Here is a 22244-nt window from a genome sequence, read left to right on the forward strand (position 1 = left end):
GACCGGGAGAGAAGACAACTGGTCAGAGAGGCTACCAAGAATCCAATGGCAACATTAAAAGAGCTCCAGGATTGTATGGCCAACAGAGGGAAACTTGTGCATGATACAACTATATCAAAGATATTGCACACATCTGGCCTGTATGGAAAGGTGGCAAGAAAAAAGCTATTTCTCAAAAAGGTCCACCAGGAGGCCTGCTTGAAATTGGCAAAAGAACACCTTGGGGAACCTGCAACAAACTGGCAGAACATTTTGTGGTCTGATGAAACCAAAATAGAACTTTTTGGCATGAATGCCAAACGCTATGTTTGGCGAAAGCCCAACACCGCTCATCACCAAAAAAACACCATCCCGACTGTGAAGCATGGTGGTGGCGGCATAATGTTATGGGGATGTTTCTCATCTAAAGGGACTGGGGAACTTGTCAACATTGAAGGGAGGATGGATGGGGCCAAATACAGGGATATTCTGGAGAAGAACCTGAAGAAGTCTGAGAGTGAGACTGAGAATGGGTCCAAAATTCATATTCCAGCACGACAATGACCCAAAGCACAAGGCCAAAGCTATCACTGTGTGGCTTGTAAAGAACAAGGTGGATTTGCTGGAATGGCCAAGCCAAAGCCCTGACCTAAATGAAATTGAACACTTGTGGAATGACTTGAAGGTTGCTGTCAGCGCAAACCAACAAACCTCTCCCAGCTTGAACAGTTCTGCAAAGAGTGGGGGAAGATCTCCAAGTCCAGGTGCGCCAACCTTGTGCAGAGCTACCCAAAAAGACTGGTAGCTGTAATTGCTGCCAAAGGCGCTTCCACCAAGTATTGACTCAGAGGGGTGTATACTTAAAAAATTTGTACATTTCAGTTTTGTCCATTAAATGCAGTCTTTTTCTCAAATTAAAATAATTTCACTGCATTCATGGTATGTTGTGTTCTTTGGGTCAGGGAAAAACAAGTCCTATTTTAATCCATTAAATTTACATTCCGTGACACAACAAGACATAAAAATATTGAAGGGGGTGTATTCATTTTCTATCCACTGTATGTAATTTACAGTTCAAGCCCATAAACTGCGGTATAAATTTAGCTTCTAAGCGACAAGCTTCATACCATCCTATTAATACTGATGCAATGTGTTCAGAGATTATCCTGCAGTTTGTTCAATAGGCATTATAATGATTTTTTTTAAATATAATTATTTTTCTTTGCTAAAAGTGAATGGGCAGCAAAAATTTTAGAGCTACGAAACTTGGCACCAGCACTACTCAGGTTATAGCAACGATGCGCCCATGGTCGCACTGTAATGCAGCCATTTACAGTGGGGTGCAAAAATTAGGGCACCCTTTGTCTGTTACTGTCTGTATGTGATCGAAAGCAAACCTGAACTCTTAAATAATAAATGAGTTGGCTTCAACGAGACGTTTCTGTACATTTTAAAGCAAGATTGCTTTTTTTATTTTTATTTTACTGTTTATAAATTATTTTAAAAAAAGGAAAAGGGCCCTGTGCCAAAGTTTGGGAACCCTTCTGGATTATACTTTGTTACTTTTTAAAAAGAGGATTACTAAAGCCCCAATCCAGGTAATTTACTCATTATGGCTCTAATGAGTCAGGTGAGTATAATTCCAGGGCTGAACTTTTTATTCTGAAGTAACTCCATGCCTTAAAAGGATCAAACGGTGGCTGTTCTGTCTGGTGTTAACAACCATGGGTTCCTCTAAACAGTCGTCCAAGGATGTCAGAATGAAGATGGTTCATTTCCACCAAGAAGGAGAAGGCTACAAAAACTCTCTCAATGTTTCAAATTGCTTATTTCCACTGTCAGAAACATTATTAGAAAATGTTCAGATAAATGGAAAAGTTGTAGTCAAGGCAAGGTCTGGAAGAAATGTTCAGATAGAATGGCCCAAGGCCTGGTGAAAAATGCTCAGAAGAACCCACTCACTGCAAAAGAGTTGCAAAAAAGAGTAGCAGGAACAGATCTAGCTGTTCACAGGACAACAATACAACATACTTCATACAACAAGGACCTACATGGCATGGTGAAGCCTTTGTAGAGAACACCACCTTGCCAACTGTTAAGCATGGAGCATGGATCTATGATGCTTTGCAGTTGGTTGGCAGCTGGGGGCACAGGAAATACTGTATGTGACGCAACACGGTAAATCGCGTATCTTGCCGCATATCTAATTTTTTTTACATATATGGAACTAGGAGATCAGAACTAGAAAATAAGGTATCACTTCTCGGGATTGGCCAATCTGTTTTGCCTTGTGTAAAGTATGTGTGTCTGACCAAAGTGGTTTTGTGAAATTATTTTGAGCCGTCACAGTTTCTCACCTAGAAGTGACCTAGGTATAAGAACTGGCCCATCAGCCACTGCTTTGAGCCACACCCGGGAGAATGGATAGTTAGTCGGTCATGTAATCAACATATTTTGAGGGAACATGTATAGTTTTACACATTACTAACCTGAATTATGTAATAATAAAAATCTGTACAAAAACTTTGGAAGAAAATGAAGAGAGCGAGACTCAGTGGAGTTCTCTAGTTTTCTGTCACTCACTTTTCGGTGCAACCAATCCGAAGGCTTGATTTTAATAGTAAACCGAGCAGTCACAGCCTAGAATCAGCCGTCAATCACTTTCTAATCCGGCCAATAGAACCTCATGACCACGTCTGCATGCTTTTATGCATTTAGTTGCTGCCACATGCTCAAGGTCAAAGTCACTTAGATCACATTTCTTCCCCATTCTCACATTTGGTCTGAAAAACAGTTGAACCTCTTGACCACATCTGCATGATTTTATACATTTAGTTGTTGCCACATGATTGGCTGATTACATATTTGCATTAAAAAGCTGATGTACAAATCTACCTAATATGGTGATCACTGAGTGTATATACACTACCTTTCAAAAGTTTGAAATCTTTTTCTGCTTTTTCTAATTTAATATTAATTAATATCTGTTTGCTATCAATCAATTCACATGTGGTCAAAGCACAGACTCAGAGGTGGTTTTATTTAGGTTTATACAGTTTGGTTTCACCATGTAGTAATTACAGCAATTTCATATCTAGTCTCATTTCAATGTTTGAGGCAAATTAAAACAATGTCAAATAAGAGTCATTTTTTTGTGCTTTGGTTACATAAGTTGTATGTTGTATATGGTTTGTGGCCTATCAAAAGTCATAGTCTGGATATCTTATTTTCTGGTTGTCCTACAAGCAATGCTAAAACTCTTTGCATTTGAATGGATCTCTATGGGAATTGGGGGGTGGGAATGAATTCAGCTGTAGATTATGCTGATACATTATGGAACACATTTGTTGGCTCAATGGCTTCAAGTCATCAATGAGCCTTGAATTACTGAACTGCTTCCAGACATGCAACAGATACTACAAGAATTGTTTCTTTTGAATATGTTTTCCATTGAGTTGTCCAGAATGCTCTGCGCTTGTCTCTCCCTTGTGCACTGTAATAAACCTGAAATCTAAGAAGTCCTGCAATTGATTCCATGGAGAAGGGCAAAATATCCTAACAATGTGTATGGACATTTTATAAATGATTCATAGGAACATTTTAGAAGATGATTCTATGTTCAGATTTATAATGAATACCAATATGATTTTATAATTGAGGCCCTTTATTTGTAAATGAGTGATCTTATAACAACCTTGACAAATTTAAACAAGTCCTAGTTTTCTATTGAAAAATCGACCATGAAAACGTAGTTTACCAGGGAAACTGCATACATTGGAGGACTTGACCGTGATGATTGATCAGTGACATTCAGAAAAGGGAAGAGAGTTAAGGGACTCCAAGCAATCAAATCACAATGAATTTTCCCCACATTCAAAATCCAGCACTGTCAAGTTTTTCAAGAATTCTTTCTTTTCAAGAACTACGATCCAAATGAAATAAAATGTACCTTTTCTTCCATCTCATAGTCCACTCCAAAGATGGGACTTGCAGAGTAAACCTTGTGCAGCGAGTTAATCTCTTTCACTGCATCCTGTAGTTTCTCCATAGGGTCAATCTTGAAGCCAAGTACGTATCCTCCTGTCTAGGAAAGTTACAAAGGCATAGAGACATTAATACAGAAATTATATAAGTAATATAAGCAACAGACATGGGTCAATTAAATATTTTCTGTAATTTCAATTACGTTTTTGAAATCGTATTTTAAAAATTACAAATTGTATCCTGTTTGGCAATTCCGAGTTCAATGTATTTGAAGATACTTCGGAGAAGTATTTGTTGTATATGCTACTCGTTCTACCATTTGGTAGGCTGAAACAACAAATTATTAATGAGGATAACATGACACCAGGGAGAATTGATGGTGGGCATATATTTGGTTAGAAACTCAGAATTGAGGATTATAATAACATAAGCCTGTAACACAACAATATTGTCACACTACAAATAGTCAGCTCCAGAATTATCAGCATGCTTGATAAAAATGAGGAAAAAAGGCTGCATATAATAAAAACTGAAAATAATCTATATGTTAGTTTCAAACATATGGGAAAACTTTATGCCTTTATTTAAATACCTACATTTAATTATTTCAGTCTCAGTCTAATGAAACTATATTGTGTAATTCCATTGCTCCTTCTGATCCCTTTGTCATTAATTACCATGGGAAAACCAAAGAATAGAAAAGAGAATTGACCTTCACAAGTCTGGTACCCCGGAGCATACATCATTAGCCCCCACCTTTTGGCACCCATGCATGTGGGGGAAAACTAGAGTGTGGTTCCTGGAGGAGTCTTCCTGGGCCCCCTGTGGAGCCCCCCTTCTCTCACATTCCTTGCGGGTTTTGAGCACAGGAATACTGGAGATGGCATAAGGATGTTTCATGATAATCCCAGATCAGAATATAGTAATGTGACTGGTGCAATGGTCTAGTTTTCGTCCAGGAGCCGAGGGGACAATCATTTGCTTTAGCCCCCTGACCAAGGTCTCACTGCCTGGTGGGGGTTCGGGGGGGGGGCTCGGTTCAGGCAATCCCGTAATGGCGTAATAAACTTTCCCTGTATAAGAGCAAAGATGTTCTCGCGATTCGCCCCTTCTATTCACTTGCTTTTTCAATGCTTGTTTCTCTTCAGCTCATCTGCTCCGAGACTCGGACAGAGGCTGAATTCTCTACAGCGCACCTAGTTTACCTTGCGGTAACTTAGTGGCTTATAGCAAGTGGAAGCTGGTGGACACGGAACACTACATCAGTTTATCACAGCAACAAACTTTTCCACCCGGAAAAAGGACCAACAAACATCTTTTCAGAACACCCAATGTGGGCCGAGACTGATCTAATGGGCTTGGTGCAACAGATGTGGCAGGACCATCTTCATACCATCCGACGTCTGATCCGCTCCTTACAGAACACACCTCAACCCGCACGACACCTGATCTCAGCCCTCTCCAGGTATCCCCACAGTCAGCCCTGTGACCCTGGGTATCCAAAGGCAAAGTGGAACTCAGGAAGGGCTGCCATTTCTGAGGAACCTGAGAGCTGGGGCTCATGATATGCTTCAAAGGACCAGAGGACAATACTGTTCGGGCTTCCTTTGGGGGGGTTTCAGGCCATCGGCTCCAAAGGAGATAAAGGGAAGATGGATTGTGGTTGTATGTGTGGGCATTTAGGTCACAGGGGTCATTACGCCCCTGACCAAACCATGGGAAGTCCTCCAGAACTTTTTGCCCTCTCCCATGACCCCACAACTGGTCACTTCCTAGGGGAAAGTCTCTGGACAATGCCACAGTGCCCTCATTTGGGCACCGCTGTCATTACACTGGTTACTGCTCTCCTGGATTAAAGCTTCAAAACAGCTGTTGAGATAGTCAATAGACCCGGTAAAACCTTGAAAACATTGCCCATGTGATCCTTGTATTATTGCATTATGTCTTATGTAGTAGTAACAGGAATTGCATGTAAAATGGATAATCAGGAGGGAAGTGTCATGATAACTGCAACATAATAAGACATAAGGATAGCCTGTTTGGTATGGATGTGATCCAGTAAAATCAAGGAATCAGATGAGATGCATTTCATACCAAATGGAGTTTTATAAAGTCGAAAACCAACATGTCCTCTCTGGTAATCAACTCATTTTCCCTACTTAACAACCCCAAAGGGAGGGGGTCTAAATTTCAGATTTGACCACTCCTCCAGGTTAATGTTTGGCACAGCCGCCTGGTTCAAACGTGTGATTTGGGATAAAAGAGAGGGAGACAAACCAGTCGGGGAAGATCGTAACCGGCTTCCCATACTGTGCACGTCCTGGGTACTTGTGTAGCAGAAGATCATAATCGACTTCCCACACTGCATATTCTGCGTGTCTGTGTGTAACGGAAGATCGCATTCGACTTCCCACACTGTGTATACTCTGTATCTGTGTAGCTAAAGCAGGCTGGGTAAGATTATTTACTCTGTATCTCTATTCCTAATTTGTGTATTCTGTAAATTGACTGTTGTATTCTAAGCTAATAACCTACCTGCCTATAAATACATTATATTCTCCTCTGACGTCTCATTAACAAGGCATTTCTGTCTGCAGAACTGCTGCTCACTGGATTTTTTTGTTGTTTGCAGCATTTTTTGCAAACTCTAGAGTATCTGAAAATCCTAGGAGATCAACAGTTACTTTTTTTTATTCATTTATTTCAGATTTTTCCCTTTTTCTCCCAATTTGGTAGCCAATTGTACCCGATCTAATCCAATTAGTGTTAGCTGGGGATACACTGCCCACACCCCATCCCACGGTGACCCGAAGGGATCTGGCGATCTGAGAACAACAGGCCTTCTTCAAACCGTCTCGTCTCTGCTTGTGACCATGATTCTGAGGCGCTGGGTGCTGTTGAGTGCGGTGATCCGCTAACCCTGCCAAGTCCCTCCCTCTGGAGCAGCAAGCCAATTATGCTGCTCCACGAGAGCCGGCCAAACTTGGCTTTTGGCAGGACCGGGAATCAAACCCCGGTCCTCGGTATGCAACTGCAACGAACTGCAACCGCAAGTCCACTGCAAGTCCTTAGCCTGTTGCACCACCACAGCCGAGATCAACAGTTTCTGAGATACTCAAACCACCCTGTCTGCCACCAACAACCATTCCACAGTCAAAGTCACTTAGACCACATTTATTCCCTATTGTGATGGTTAACATGAACATTAACTGAAGCTCCTGACCTGTATCTACATGATTGTATACATTACACTGCTGTCACAAAATTGGCTGGTTAGATAATTGCATGAATATGTAGGTATAATAAAGTAACAATTGTCTTGGTGAGTGTATATCTCGATGGTATAAAAACTATATCTTTTTTCTGAACATTTACTTTTGACATTAATCTGAGTCTGGATGTGCAAATTCCTCTCTGAAAGGGCTCCAGCTAATTCAAAATGCAGCAGCTTGTATTCTTACTAGAACAAGGAGATTTTGTTAGCTTCACTTCACTGGCTGCCTGTTAAATTCCGAATAGATAACAAAATACTACTTCTGACTTTTAAAGCCTTACATGGGCTTGCCCCTCTGTATTTAAACAATTTACTTAATCCTTATACTCCCTCATGAATACTCCATTCACAGGGTGCAGGCCTCCTTGTTATTCCTAGAATAACTAAAAGTTCCATATGTGACAGAGACATTTCCTATCGTGCTCCTTTCCTGTGGAACAAATTGCCTGCTCATGTTCGGGGTGCAGACACTATCACCTTATTTAAAGCTAGGGTAAAAACTTATCTCTTTAGTCTGTCCTATAGTTGAGGGGCAGGAGTGGGTGGCTAGCATAAGCTATAGAGTCTCTGGTGGACTTGGCGGTCTTGTAGGGCGGCCTGTAGCGTAGTGGTTAAGGACTGGGACCTGCAAGGTTGGTGGTTCTAATCCCGGTGTAGCCACAATAAGATCCGCACAGCCGTTGGGCCCTTGAGCAAGGCCCTTAACCCTGCATTGCTCCAGGGGAGGATTGTCTCCTGCTTAGTCTCATCAATTGTACGTCGCTCTGGATAAGAGCGTCTGCCAAATGCCAATAATGTAATGTAATATATATATGTAATGGAGGTCAGTGCTGTCAGTGGATCATTGTTGGTAGTGCTGTGTTAAGCATAACCAGTCATGGTCTGGTGGTGACCTTCTCAAGCCTACCCTCATGGCTGTGTTGGCCACTGCCTCTGTTTCCCTTAGCTATGCTGCTATAGCCTTATTCTGCCGGGGTTCTCCTTATCGCACGCAGGTACCTCTCCCTCCTGCTGTGATTGACCAGTTACTATCTGGACCCCCTAAAAATGTTACTTTCCTCTTATCCCCGCTCCGGGCACCTGCCCGGAGCGCTAGCCCAACTTTTCCTGCACCCCCCTCCTGGCCCGGAGCTCCAGCCCAAGACCAGCCAGTGGACAGCCAGACGGAGTCACCTGGTTTGGCCTCTGGTTTGGCCGGAGCTGGAGTGCGGTGGCGATCAGCAAAACGCCGATTACGGCCTGCCGTGCTTAACAGCGGCGCAGAGTAAGGTGTTGTGTGCGTACTCCACCCAGGTAAGCATCTTGCTCCATGCAGCAGGATTCTTGGCCGATATGCAGCTTAGAGCGGCCCCCAGGTCCTGATTGGCCCTCTCCGTTTGGCCATTGGATTGAGAGTGGTAGCCTAAAGAGAGGCTAGCTGTGGCCCTGAGGGCCACGCAGAATGCCTTCCACACTTGGGAGATGAATTGGGGGCCACGGTCGGAAACGATGTCCGAGGGAAGTCCGTGGATGCAGAAAACCTCTCTCACAAGAACATCAGCGGTTTCTTGGGCGGTGGGCAATCCAGCCAGGGGGATGAAGTGTGCCGCTTTGCTGAATCGGTCCACCACAGTCAGGATGGTGGCGTTGCCCTCGGAAAGGGGAAGTCCGGTCACAAAGTCCACTCCGATGTGGCTCCAGGGTCGGCTGGGCACCGGCAATGGTTGAAGCAGTCCAGCAGGGGCCTGGTGAGATGCTTTGCTTCTGGCGCATGTGGTGCAAGCCTTGATAAAGCATCTGGTGTCGGGGATCATGGAAACCCACCAGAATTTCCTCTTCAGCACCGCCAAGGTGCAGGTAAAGCCGGGATGGCAAGAAAGGAGGGATGAATGTGCCCATTGCAGCACCTGTGTCCGAGAGGCTGACGGTACGTATAGGCGTAATCCGGGGTTGGATCTGGGATCGGGTTCCTCCCGTAGAGCCCTCTGGATCATCGACTCGATCTCCCAAGTGACGGACCCCACGGTGCAGGAGGCCGGCAGGATGGTCTCCGGAACCTCATGCTCAACACAGGTGTTAAATTGGCAAGAAAGGGCGTCAGGTTTAACGTTCTTGGAACCAGGACGGTAGGTGAGAGAAAAGCTGAACCTCCCGAAGAACAGTGCCCATCTGGCCTGTCGGGAGTTCAGCCTCTTGGCTGTCTGGAGGTATGCCAGGTTCTTGTGGTCAGTCCAAACAATGAACGGCTTCTCGGCCCCCTCCAGCCAATGTCTCCACTCCTCCAACGCCAGTTTGACTGCCAGCAGTTCTCGATTACCAACGTCATAGTTCTTCTCCGCCAGGGATAGCTTGGTTGTCTGCGGCCGCCACCTGAGAGAGCACACTCCCACCCCCGTGTCGGAAGCATCCGTCTCAACCACAAACTGGCGGGTGGGGTCGGGGTGTACCAGGATGGGCGCGGAAGAGAACAGTCTCTTGACCTTGGTGAAGGCCGTCTACGGATACGGACCAGGTGGTAGGCGTTGCGGAGATCCAACTTGGTCCATCAAGGGCAGAGGATACTTGTTCCTCACCGTGATGTTGTTCAGCTCCCTGTAGTCGATGCACGAGCGTAGGGAGCCATCCTTCTTCTGTACGAAGAAGAATCCCGCACCGACGGGAGAGGAAGATGGGCAAATTAGTCCGTTAGCCAGACAGTCACGGATGTATTTCTCCATAGCCTCCCTTTCTGGTCTGGAGACGTTGTATAGGCGACTTGAGGGGAGTGACGAACCGGGAAGGAGCTCAATGGCGCAGTCGTAGGGTCGATGAGGCGGCAGTGACTGAGCCTGTGACTTGGAGAACACCGTGCCCAGGTCATGGTAAAGAGTGGGAACGCTCTCCAGGGAGGGCTTGGAGGTCTGAGGTAGAGCTGGTACTCCCTCTGCTGGTGGTGGAGCGGAACGCAAGCAGGAGAGATGGCATTTCGGATCCCATGCCTGCACCTGGTTAGAACTCCAGTTGATGGTGGGGTTATGTTTCTGGAGCCAGGGTAATCCTAAAATGAGTTGGTCATTGGGGGACTGGATGACGCGGAACTGGATCATCTCCCGATGGTTTCCAGAAATTACCAGTTGTATGGGAATGGTGATTTGCGTCATGCGGCAGAAGGTCCTTCCATCCAGCGACCGTGCGTTCTCAGGGTGGGGTAGAGGGAGGGTGGGAATGTTCAGTTCGGACACCAAAACTTCGTCGATGAGATTGGCGTCCGCTCCAGAATCCACCAACGCGTTAATCCGGGTTGTTCTGTCGGGAAGAATTAATAGCGTGGTGAGCATGGGGCGATGGTTGTCTCCGTTAGAACCCTCATCTCTGTCGACTGCTCTCACCTCCACTGGTCGCCTGGTACTGAAGGGGCACCGAGCCTGGGTGTGACCCGGCCTCCCACAGTAGTAGCACAAGCCGGTGGTTCTGCGGCGTGCTCTTTCCTTGGTAGAGACCCTCGTCCCGGTCCGGGACAGATCCATGGGTTCGGATCCCTCAGATTGTTGCTCCTCTAGTCGAGGACTTGGCCCCTGCCTAGGGTACGGGTTGCCGGGAAGGATCGGTCTCTCCGACCGACGTTGTCTGGCATGGTTGTCCAGGCGGATCGTGGTGCGCGCGAGCTGGTCAAACTGGGTGATGGGGTCCAGTCACGCCAACTCGTCCTGGAGCGTCTCGCTCAGGCTGGCCAGGAAGAGATTGGCCAACGCCGCATCGTTCCAACTAGAAGCCGCCGCGAGGGTGCGGAAGTTGATGGAGAGCAGAGCAATCAGTCTCTGGGATGGCTCCTGGTCGCTGGATGCGTGTTGGAAGACTTTCCGGATCTCATCGGCGAAGACTGGGTAACGAGGGGGGAAAGAATCCCCGGACCACACTGCCGTAGCCCAGTCCAACGCCCTCCCCTTGAGTAGCCCCATCACATAGCCAATCCGACGGTCGTCGCTGTTGTAGGTCTGGGGCTGTTGCTTGAACAAAAAGTTCCATTGGAGAAGGAACGCCTTGCATCTCTCGGGTTCTCCATCGAACCTCTCCGGAGGGGGTTGTTGGGGCTCCCGGAATTGCAGAATGGTTCCATATCATACATTCAAAAGGTAGGCATGTGCTCCTTTAGGAGCTTTAGATATAGGCTTTATAAAACCTTTAACTTTTCCCGCATTCAGGAACAAAGTTTTTCAAACTGTGCATTTCTTGAAAGACAATATTCAAATTTCATCCAAAAGGAAAAGGTTTGATGGTGGGCCGATAATCTATCAGGTGTATGCCCATTTGCAAGAAAGCGCATTCAGAGCTTGTGAAATACAAACATGACGACTTCAACCTTTGGTACTCTAAGTTTCATAGTTGGTGAAAATGAGCATATCTTGAAGAGAGAATACACTAGCTGCTTCCAAATGAAATATGTATGATGGTGAATATTTCCATATCATATATTCAAAAGGTAGCCATCTGCTCCTTTATGAGCTTTAGATATAGGCTTTATAAAAACTTTAACTCTTCCCGCATTCAGAAACAAAGTTTTTCAAAGTGTGCATTTCTTGAAAGTCAATACTCAAATTTCATCCAAGAAAAAATGGTTTGATGTTGAGGCGATAATCTATCAGGTGTATGCCCTTTTGCCAGAAAGCGCATTCAGAGCTTGTGAAATCCCCAAAATAAAGATTTCAAGCTTTGGCACTCTAAGTTTCATAGTTGGTGAAAATGAGCATATCTTGAAGAGAGAATACACTAGCTGCTTCCAAATGAAATATGTATGATGGTGAGTGGTTCGATATCATATATTCAAAAGGTAGCAATGTGCTCCTTTAGGAGCTGTAGATATAGGCCTTATAAAAACTTTTACTTTTCTCACATTCAGAAACAAAGTTTTTCAAAGTCCGCATTTCTTGAAAGTCAATACTCAAATTTCATCCAAATGGAAAAGGTTTGATGGTGGGGCGATATTCTATCAGATATATGCCCATTTGCCAGAAACCGCATTCAGAGCTTGTGAAATCCCCAAAATGACGATTTCAGGCTTTGGCACTCTAGGTTTCATAGTTGCTGAAAATGAGCATATCTTGAAGAGAGAATACACTAGCTGCTTCCAAATGAAATATGTATGATGGTGAATGGTTCCATATCATATATTCAAAAGGTAGCCATGGGCTCCTTTAGGAGCTTTAGATATAGCCTTTATAAAACCTTTATAAAGCCTTTATAAAGCCACCCAGCTCCTAGACCAGGTGCTTGTAATTTCCCCTCTGGATTATTGAAACTCCCTCCTGGCCGGTCTCACAGCTTGTGCCATCAAGCCCCTCCAGCTGGTCCAGAATGCTGCAGCCCGCCTACCACCAGTCAGCCCAGGTCGCCTACCACCAGTCATCCCACTCCTCATTGGCCTCCACTGACTTCCTATTGCCGCAAGCATCCACTTCAATAGCTAAACAGGAATATGTTAGGATACAATAAGGACATTATTATATATTAACATATTAATGTTTGGTTAAAAAGAGGGAGGCTAAAACCATGAATCTTTTGGTAAAAATCTGCGGTCACTTTAATAAGTACACTCTTCGATGGGCGGGTTCTTGCCATATTCAATTCAATTCCATTTTATTTCTATAGTGCTTTTTACAATGCAAGATTGTTACAAAGCAGCTTTATAAAGGAATAAAGGAGCCATAAAGGAGTATGACACCCCCCCCCCCTTCCACATGATAGTTGCTTAACGATAGTGATAGTGTCATCCACAAATCACTTTTATTCTCACTGTAGGAATGCTATAATGTTGTATCTAATTTATACAATTCATTTATCAAATAATAATGCTGCCATGTTAATGCTATGGAAATAATTGGGATATAAATAAGAAAGTTTTGTTCTGCGCAGGGCTGTAGCATGTGGTCAAAGACCTGTGCTGATACCTTGATGGAGAGCAGGCTAATGTTAGCGTTATGGCTGATAAATGGAATTTCCTTTTGAGGATTTCAGCAAAAGCAAACATTCCACTAAAAACGTTTTATGTGGTTAATTTCCTTCGTTTTTAGGAGGTTCAATGAATAATTGACAGGTCATTGCAAATATGCATTAAAAATAAAATCCTTGGTTGAGAACTTGCCTCACATTAAAAAATCTATTCCGCCCACTTGCCAACGTTAACTAGTTACAGTTTTTCTCAATCACTTTGGCCCAATTGCCGAATGACAATTATCGTTCTCAAAAAAATATGTGAAAACCATAACATCACCATAACATCACTTGTTCACAGCAGAAAAACATTTCTCATTGCATTCGACAAATTGCAAATGTGAAGCGCATTTATGCAAATCGGATAAGTCTTGCTGATCAGAATACATTGTTTTCTGTTGAATAGTTTTACTCTCAAACACATCTGCGCAACTTCTCTGTCTATGTATCTGAGATCACCCTGTCACAAATTACTGTAGGGCACAGGTACAACACAATTACAGTCGTACACTTTCTGATCATGGAAGAATCTGCTCAGGCAAACATTGAACAGCGATGACCTGCACACGATAACATGAGACCGTTATGTCCAGAAGTGTTAACAAAACATTTAGACAAGTGTCTCACCATGTTACGTCTATGGACAATTCATCGTAAAAATTTTTTGAGGTATAATTCAAATGTAATAAAATGTACAGTCTTGAAATGTTTTGTGCAAAACAAATACAATCAAATGTACTTAATGTTATATGCAAATTTCTTAAGGGTATCCAGGAATGGTGCAACGGAGCAATACCAAAATCAGTTGTTGGTGAGCCCATTGCCATTGTAGTAGACCTGCAAAATGGCATTGAGATTGGTTTTGAAATGGGTGAGATATTGAGGTTAAAAATGTGCAATTTTGAATCGAAGTGCCAACCAACCTTACAATGCTAAGTAACATAGTAACAGTACAGTTAGTAGTAGCCTGTGGGATCCAGGTACAAAGATGGTCAGAGCACATGCAGCAGCGATCAAAGAACCTAGCCGACTTGTGCAAACCCATAACAGTACTGAAGATGCACGTTTACTTGCTTTTAGTAAAATTCCAAACACAAATCCATAGTATTGGTTCATAGAATACATGTATACATGATTTCAGAACATCAGAATCACCTGCTGAGAACTCTCGATCACCAATGCCAATCCAAACTTTGAGTCCCTTATCCTGATGGAACGCTTACGGGAATGAAAGAAAAAACAAAAAGTAAAAGCAGTGTCATCCGATATGTATAAAAACATCACACCATTAAGCCTTCCATAAAACAAAAATCTGAATGCATGTTGTCATTCTGTCTGCATTTACAAATGAGTTTCAGAAGGTTTCAGAAATACTGTTCATACTTACAATCTGGAGATAAGGTATGCTGACATTGAAGCTCTCGTTCATGTTTGCATGCCACACAATTCGCACATTGGTGATAAAGAATGTTCCCAGGTTGCCCTAAAATAGAAGAATTATGTTAACACAAAAGACAAATAAACAAGTTTTGCAGGGCAGTTGATTATTTTAAGTATAATACAATAAATCAATAATCACTCTAACAGAGCTTCGGAAATCCCCTGCAGAGATGGGAGAACCTGCCAAAGGACGACCATCTTAACAGCACTCTTTATGGTAGAGTGGCTACAAGGAAGCCACTCTTGAGTAAAAGGCATATGACAGCCCGCTTGGAGTTGGCCAAATGTCATTTAAAGCATGAGGAAAAAGATTATCTGTCTGATAAGACAAAGATTTAACTCTTTGGGCAGAACTCTTGTGCTGTCTGCACAAGCATGTCTGGTGAACACCCGGCATTGCTCATCGCCTGGCTAAAGTTGAAACATGCTGGTTGCGCAATCATGCTATGGGGGTGCTTCTCAGTGGCAGGGACAGGGTCAGAATTGAGGGAAGGATGAATGTACCCAAATACAGAGAGTTGCTTGAAGAAAACCTGCTCCATAATGCAAGTGTCTTCAGACTGGGGCGACAGTTCACCTTTCAGCATGACAATGACCCAAAGCCAAGACAACTGTAGTGGCTTCTGGACAGGTCTCTGACTCTCCTTGAGTAGCCCAGCTAAAGCCCAGACCTAAAGTCCATAGAACACCTGTGGAGGGACCTGAAGATAACAGTTCACAGATGGTTCCCAATGTGACGAAGCTTGAAAGGATCTGCCAGAAGAATGGGATAAACTGCCTAAATCCAGGTGTGCAAGGCCCATGTAAATCCACATTTCTTTTTTTGTTTTCTTTAACTCTGGTGTTATCTGGACTTATCGCCCCCCTCTTACAGTAATAAATACCCAATTTAGGGTGTAGAAAACCCAATCCTAAAATCCCCAACAGATTGAAGGCCACACTCTCACAGCAATTCTGATGCAAGAAATTCTATGTCCACTAGAAGGCCAGAAAGTACCATTGCCAAAAACACCATGAACAGGAGTAGTAGTTTCCTAATTTAACAGCATGTATTAACAGAACATCAAAATATAAGAACATAAACATGAACGTAATATTACCCGTTGTTCTAGCCAGCCCTCCAACCTCGTGTCAACATTCCACCCATATAATGCTAATTGCGGAGAGAATTGCATCTTACCAGAGGATAACATAATTATAACAGTAATGGTAATATCTAGTTAGTTTTTCTAGACATTTAGCTTGCTGACAATAAATGAATGTAGCCTAGATAAATAGCTACTAGCTACTAGGGCTGCGTGATATACAGTACTGTGCAAAAGTCTTAGGCACCTGTATAACATTCTGTACAGATAAATCTTACAAAAATAATTCAATGAAAGGTACTAAATAAACATACTATACATTTTACATTACTTATTAGTAATTTGGCAGAATAGTTAAAAACTGAATCATTCATTCATTCATTATTCTAACCCACTTATCCTGAACAGGCCCAAAACGTAATCAAATCAATATTTTTTGTGACCATAGCTAAAACTGCAGCACTTCACTGAGATAGCTAACGCTGTCCTGCAGTTTCTAGAAGACCATCAGCAGGGAGGTTGTTCCAAGCATGTTGGAGAACTTGCCACAGTTCTTCTGCAGACTTTGGTTGGCTCGTTGCTTCTGATCTCAGACAGCCTTGATCAAGTTTTTATGTAAAAATATGTAAATAGTCAATTTCTTACAGCAATGTTATTTTTTAAGACATAGGCCAAACAACCGCGGTGGCGCAACAGGCTAAGATGCAGTGGACTCGCGGTTGCAGTTTGCTGCAGTTGCACACTGGGGACCAGGTTTCGATTCTTGGTCCTGCCAAAAGCCAAGTTTGGCCGGCTCACGTGGAGCAGCAATAATTGGCTCACTGCTCCAGAGGGAGGGACTTGGCAGGGTTAGTAGATCGCCGCACAAAAACAAGCACCTCGGGCGCCTCGGAATCACGGTTACAGCTTGGGAGGCGAGACAGCTTGACGAAGGCGTGTCGCTCTCCCGTTGGCTGCCGAGGGACGGGGTGTGGGCGGTGTATCTAATACTAGCTCTAATTGAATCAGACGGGGTCCAATTGGCTACCAAACTGGGAGAAAAAGGGAAAAAATCGGATAAAATTTATATTAAAAAAAAAATGAAAAAGACATAGGCCAAACAATAGTGATACCAAAAAAAGTTTTGGTTAGAAATAGTATCACTGTCCAAATACTGCACTGCAGACTCATGTATACATTGTCACAAATAGTTAAATAGAATATCAGAAAATGACTACAATACCTGATCACTGGATAGATTCCACACGCCATTAATTTTGCCATACACTTGTTCTTGAGGCAACAGTCTCAGCTGCTTATTCTGAATGAGAGCTCCTCGTAGTTTCAGGTCACGGTACATTTTGGACGTTTCATAAGCCCTTCAGTCAAAGGATGAATACCACAACATTAATCAACACATTAGTTCAGAACTGTCTGAACTGTCAGAAATCTTTCAGTTAGAATAAACTGGGATTGAGTCAATAACAATTTACACAGTGAAAAGCAGAATAAAATTAAAAAACCTACACACAGAAACTACAAACAGGAAACAGAAATACAGTACAGTAATGCAATACCTGTGGACTGCAATGACAGATGTGAACAGTCTTGGGCTTCCAGGAACCACACTGGTGAAAATGAACTCAAATCTGGTATTAAGACACTTGGTCAGGATGTACAATGCTTCAGTCTGTCCTCTTAGTTTCTGCAAAAAAAGAATAATTTGAGAATTCTTATGCAATAATTACACAAATAAAATTTTAAAAAGGCATATTGCATTTCATTGCCTGTGTTTGCTTTACAGCATCAGTGTGCCACTTTTGTGCCAATATTAAAATGAAATGCACACCATTGCATTTCACTCTGTGACCACTGGATGCCACACGGAACATGGCAGAATTAAAAACAATCCTCCCCATTGCATTTATCCAACACCAAAGGTGAGAGGGGGGCAGTGAGATGTTGGGGTGTGGATGGAATGACGAAACAGGAGAAATTAAGTCTCCAGTAACCATTGCCTATTGGAATTAATGTTAGTAAAAATATGTTTTTAACTACATAGGCTATTATTAAAATGACAGAAAAACTTGCCCAACCAAACTTTTTTATTCAAAGCAACAGTTGATTAGACTAAGCAGGGGACAATCCCCCCTTGAACAATGTGGGGTTAAGGGCCTGCTCAAGAGCCCAACAGCTGTGTGGATCTTATTGTGACTGCACTGGGGATTGAACCACCAACCAAGTGTTTTAAAAATATATTACTTTATGTACACTTTCTTGACATGTTACTGAATGACATGCAAAGTTGTGACAATAGAGGAAAAAGGTGAAATTAGGTGAAAGGTGGAAGTATCTACTACTGAGGAGTACAATTTTGAACATACTCCCACATTTCACAGTGATCACATGGCATGTCATGTGTGAACTAGCTAGCATTAAGTTGAAAATGGTATATGATTATGTTGCTGAAGGACATTGACATTTGTATCTTGTCAATACTTTCAAATATTGATCAGGACACTCAGAAAATTATGCCGAAGGGTATAGTTTATTTCTAATTTCTAATACTGATTTTAGGTGGAGAGCATGTTGCTGAATGACAATATTTAAACAAATGTAAAAAAAAAACATATGTAGTGTAACTGCTTGGTGACATAGAAATTGAGGTCTCGTCTTTGACCCGTATGCATCTGGAAGAAATGTAGTGCATATAAGAAAACATAACTTGCCAGCCACATGTATGCTGAATGTAATGAAACATTTAAAAAAAAATAGGGGTCCTACACATACTTGGTAATTGGCCCTATAATTAAAAGATGGTTCCAACTGAAATGCTGTAAAAAATGGCTCCAAATCTAATTTTCTTACCGAGTTTGCAGTCCTTGTTGTGATGTTGATGATGGAATTGTATCCTACAGCTAAAAGAGATCACAGTGTTATTAATTGACTGTCTACATTCCTTCACTGAACCATTAAAGCCACTCTTACATCTATTTTATTCTCCTTCTGGATTTGAAAGGAGACTGTCTGTCGTTACAGGATAACCAAACAGAATCATAAAACAATGGACAATAAAATGGTTTTTAATCAATAATTTGATGCTTGGGCAGTGCCAATTTGAAAGAATGCCAATGCCAATTTATGCTCTTGCTGCCTTATCCAAAAAACATGTCTTATTGGGGAGAGTGGGGTAAGCAGTCACAAGTGCACATCCTCTACTTAAAGGAGCACTGTCACGCTTGTTTCAGTTGAAATTATTTGGATTAAATTCAGTGTGTAGACATTTTGAAAATCACCGCCAGTGTAGCCGTTTCCTCAATTTGGGGCAAAACCTCAAAGGGCAAACAGTATTTGGCTTGAATCTCCAGCCTGTGGTAATATTAGCATACAAATATCATATACGTTAACTTGGCCAGCCTGTTAAGAGGACAAGCTTTAAAACACGAAATGGGAAATTAAATCATTTAAATCATTATTTGCTGCATTTTTAAACACACTGGCAGATGCATTTATAAAATTGCATTGCAAGATGAACAGATATCAGCAGAGACTTTTGTTACTAGTAACTTCAGACACTGGGACACAATGCTGAAAATAAAGGCATGTCCAACTCAGTTTCTGTAACCAACACTGTAGTGACCTGCCAGGTCACATTCAATGGGCTTCAGTGGGGCCATTCCAGAATATTGATCTTCCTGTTTGTAAGCCATTTATCTGTTTTTGCCATTTGCTTTGGGTCAATAGGTTTGTTTGAGATGCGCTATGTCTGCGCAGTTTTGACCCCCGCCTTCACCAAGCACATTGCATGACGGTTAGAATGTTGTCTGACTTGCTCCGACTACACGAGCCGCGCGCAGTTTTCAGGGCTAGGTGGTACACAAACCAATAATAATAATAAATATAGCTGCAAGCAGCAATGAACGGGCCCAAGCACCATGGGCGCAACCGCCTTGGTGGCATAGTTGTGCCAATGACATGTTTCACAATAGGTACACACTTTGGAAATAATCACCTTCCTGGACAACGTATAGTGTGCACAGGAATTCCCCTTTGATCAATGAAGATGTTGGTGCTGCTATTGGAATGCATCAATGATATAAGCCTCACTTCCTGTTGCCAGATGGTGGCGCTATAATATTGAACCATGTATGGTTTTTAAATTTGATTACACTCCAATAATAAACCTATTTCTAAATTCTAAGCCACATCGGAAGATGTCAAGTGAAATAAAGGCCACTTCCTGTTGCCAGTAGGTGGCGCTATGACATTGAGCATTTATTGGAACATGAATGTGATTATAATCCAACATAGAACATATCTCTAAAGCGTCAGCAACAATGCAAGATGTGCATTATATGTGTTAATCTTTTAAATATATGATACTTTCCTGACAGTAAAAGCCTGTCTTTTATTTTAGTTATTCAATCCATATAATTAAGGGGATGAGAAAAAAAGTTGCTGTGGGCTGGGTGTTGTCAGTACATTTTGTCATGTAGGCTGCCGCTGTTACTCATACATCGTTATGCTTACAGGCTCGCAAAAACAAAACCTGTCGTTGAGAAATCACGAGAATACCACCGTTTGCCGAAAGATGGCAGCCTGATCAGACTATGTAGAATGGAATTAAGCCCACTTCCTGTTTTTGCTCGTAACGTGTGTATTGTACGCCTCGCCATTGCAAAACCGTTTGAGATATCAAAAATCCGTTTGGCTTTTAGGGTCAAGACTATCCTAAGATCATGCTGACTACATTTGGTGTGAATGTGATGAATACCGTAGCAGGAACGCATACAAATATGATAAAAACCTCACTTCCTGCTGCCAGATGGTGGCGCTATAACATTGACTTCTTCTTGGGACATGGATGTGAGTACACACACACAATGAATGTATTTGTAAAATATCAGCCAGATCAGACCATGTAGACCAGGGGTCGGCAACCCTGGTCCTGGAGAGCCGCAGGGTGTGCTGGCTTTAGTCTCCACCTTAAAATAAGCAACCGAGTCAGACCCAAGAAACCAGGTGAGGTGAGTTAACTGTGCAATCAACGGCTTTCATTGATCAATTAATGCCAAGTAACAACGAAAGCCCGCACACCCTGCGGCTCTCCAGGACCAGGGTTGCCGACCCCTGATGTAGACCATGAAATTACGGCCACTTCCTGTTGATGGGGCGAGGCGTAAAATTGTACGCCTCACCATGGCCGTACCATTTGAGATATCAAAAATATCCTGGCAATTTAGAATCATGACTATCTTGAGACCATTCTGACCACATTTGGTGCGAATGCAATGAACCGCCTAGGAGGAGTACTTAAAAGTGTAGCACGTGTAAAACGCAAAAAAATCCAAAATGGCTGACTTCCTGTTCACATATTTGATTGGATGCAAATTAGAAATGTGTTTGTCCTGAAGAACCCCACAGGCAAAGCAAATTTGGTGCATGTAGCTCAAAGTGCCTGCCCACAATAGAAGACAATGCGATAGGGGGCGCTGTCCCTCGGCCACGCCCAGGTCTGAGCATCTGATAGTTCCTGAGAGACACCACTTCTCATGTGTGTGCAAATTTCCGTGAGTTTTCATCCATGGCAAGCACCTCAAAAATGCAGATTACATTGAAAAAATAAAGAATAATAATTATAGGGGGCACTATATAGCCACGCCCAGTTTGATATGTATATGGATGAAATTGTACACCAACAGCCAGATCGGACGATGTCGAAAAAAAGGTCAATTTTTTTCACGTAATATGTGTATTGTACGCCTCGCCATTTTCCTACCGTTTGAGATATCAAAAATCCCTTCACAGTTTATGGTGAGGACTATCCTACAATGATGCTGACCACATTTGGTGTGAATGTGATGAATGCCCTAGCAGTAACACGTAGAAATATGATAAAAACCTCACTTCCTGTTACCAGATGGTGGTGCTATAACATTGACCCATTCTTGGGACATGGATGTGACTACAATCCAACAATAAACATATTTGTAAAATATCAGCCAGATCAGACGATGCAGACCATGAAATGATGGCCACTTCCTGTTGGCGCGGCGAGTCATGGAAATTGTACGCCTCGCCATGGCCATACCGTTTGAGATATCACAAATATCCTGGCAATTTAGTATCATGACTGTCCTGAGACCATTCTCACCAAATTTGCTATGAATGTCATGAACCCCCTAGGAGGAGTACTTAAATGGTTGGTACCCACAAAATCCGAAATGGCTGACTTCCTGTTTGGAAAAGTTAAGGGATGCAAATGAGAAATGTGTTCTAGAGGAACTGCACTTGTGTACAAGATTTTGTGATGGTACTTGAAAATCTATGGCAAATATAAGCCAACATTATAAGACAAAAGTGATAGGGGGCGCTGTGGAGTCCCTCAGCCACGCCTTGGTCTGAGCATTTGATAGATTGTGACAGCCGCCACTTCCAATGTGTGTGCAAAATTTTGTGAGTTTTCATGCATGGCAAGCACCTCAAAAATGCACAAAACTTTGAAGAAAAAAGAATAAATATAGCTGCAAGCAGCAATGAACGGGCCCAAGCACCAT

At 42.8% G+C, this 22244-nt stretch overlaps 1 protein-coding gene across 1 annotated transcript; it reads right to left on the reverse strand.

Annotated features, from left to right (window-relative positions):
- Nucleotides 1-2093: 2093 nt before the first annotated feature.
- LOC133120279 (Bardet-Biedl syndrome 5 protein homolog) lies at nt 2094-19385 on the reverse strand. Its single transcript, XM_061230267.1, has 7 exons — nt 18556-19385; nt 17265-17392; nt 16931-17066; nt 14571-14666; nt 14339-14401; nt 3929-4063; nt 2094-2120 (listed from the first exon to the last, which is right to left on the reverse strand). The coding sequence occupies exons 3-7, from the start codon at nt 17045-17047 to the stop codon at nt 2094-2096; spliced, it is 438 nt and encodes a 145-aa protein (XP_061086251.1). The 5' UTR covers nt 17048-17066; nt 17265-17392; nt 18556-19385.
- Nucleotides 19386-22244: the final 2859 nt, after the last annotated feature.

Source organism: Conger conger, unplaced genomic scaffold (assembly GCF_963514075.1).
Source record: "Conger conger unplaced genomic scaffold, fConCon1.1 SCAFFOLD_163, whole genome shotgun sequence".
Taxonomy (NCBI): Eukaryota; Metazoa; Chordata; class Actinopteri; order Anguilliformes; family Congridae; genus Conger; species Conger conger.

What these genes read in the sequence shown, in the direction of transcription:
- LOC133120279 (XM_061230267.1), bottom strand. Translation starts at nt 17,047, where the DNA reads ATGTACCGTGACCTGAAACTACGAGGAGCTCTCATTCAGAATAAGCAG. An exon ending in TGATCGAGAGTTCTCAGCAG is followed by an intron (nt 4,064 to 14,338) that starts GTGATTCTGATG and finishes TAACTTTCCTAG; the next exon opens with ACAGGAGGATACGTACTTGG. An exon ending in ACTATGAGATGGAAGAAAAG is followed by an intron (nt 2,121 to 3,928) that starts GTACATTTTATT and finishes CTGTGCCCCCAG; the next exon opens with CTGCCAACCAACTGCAAAGC.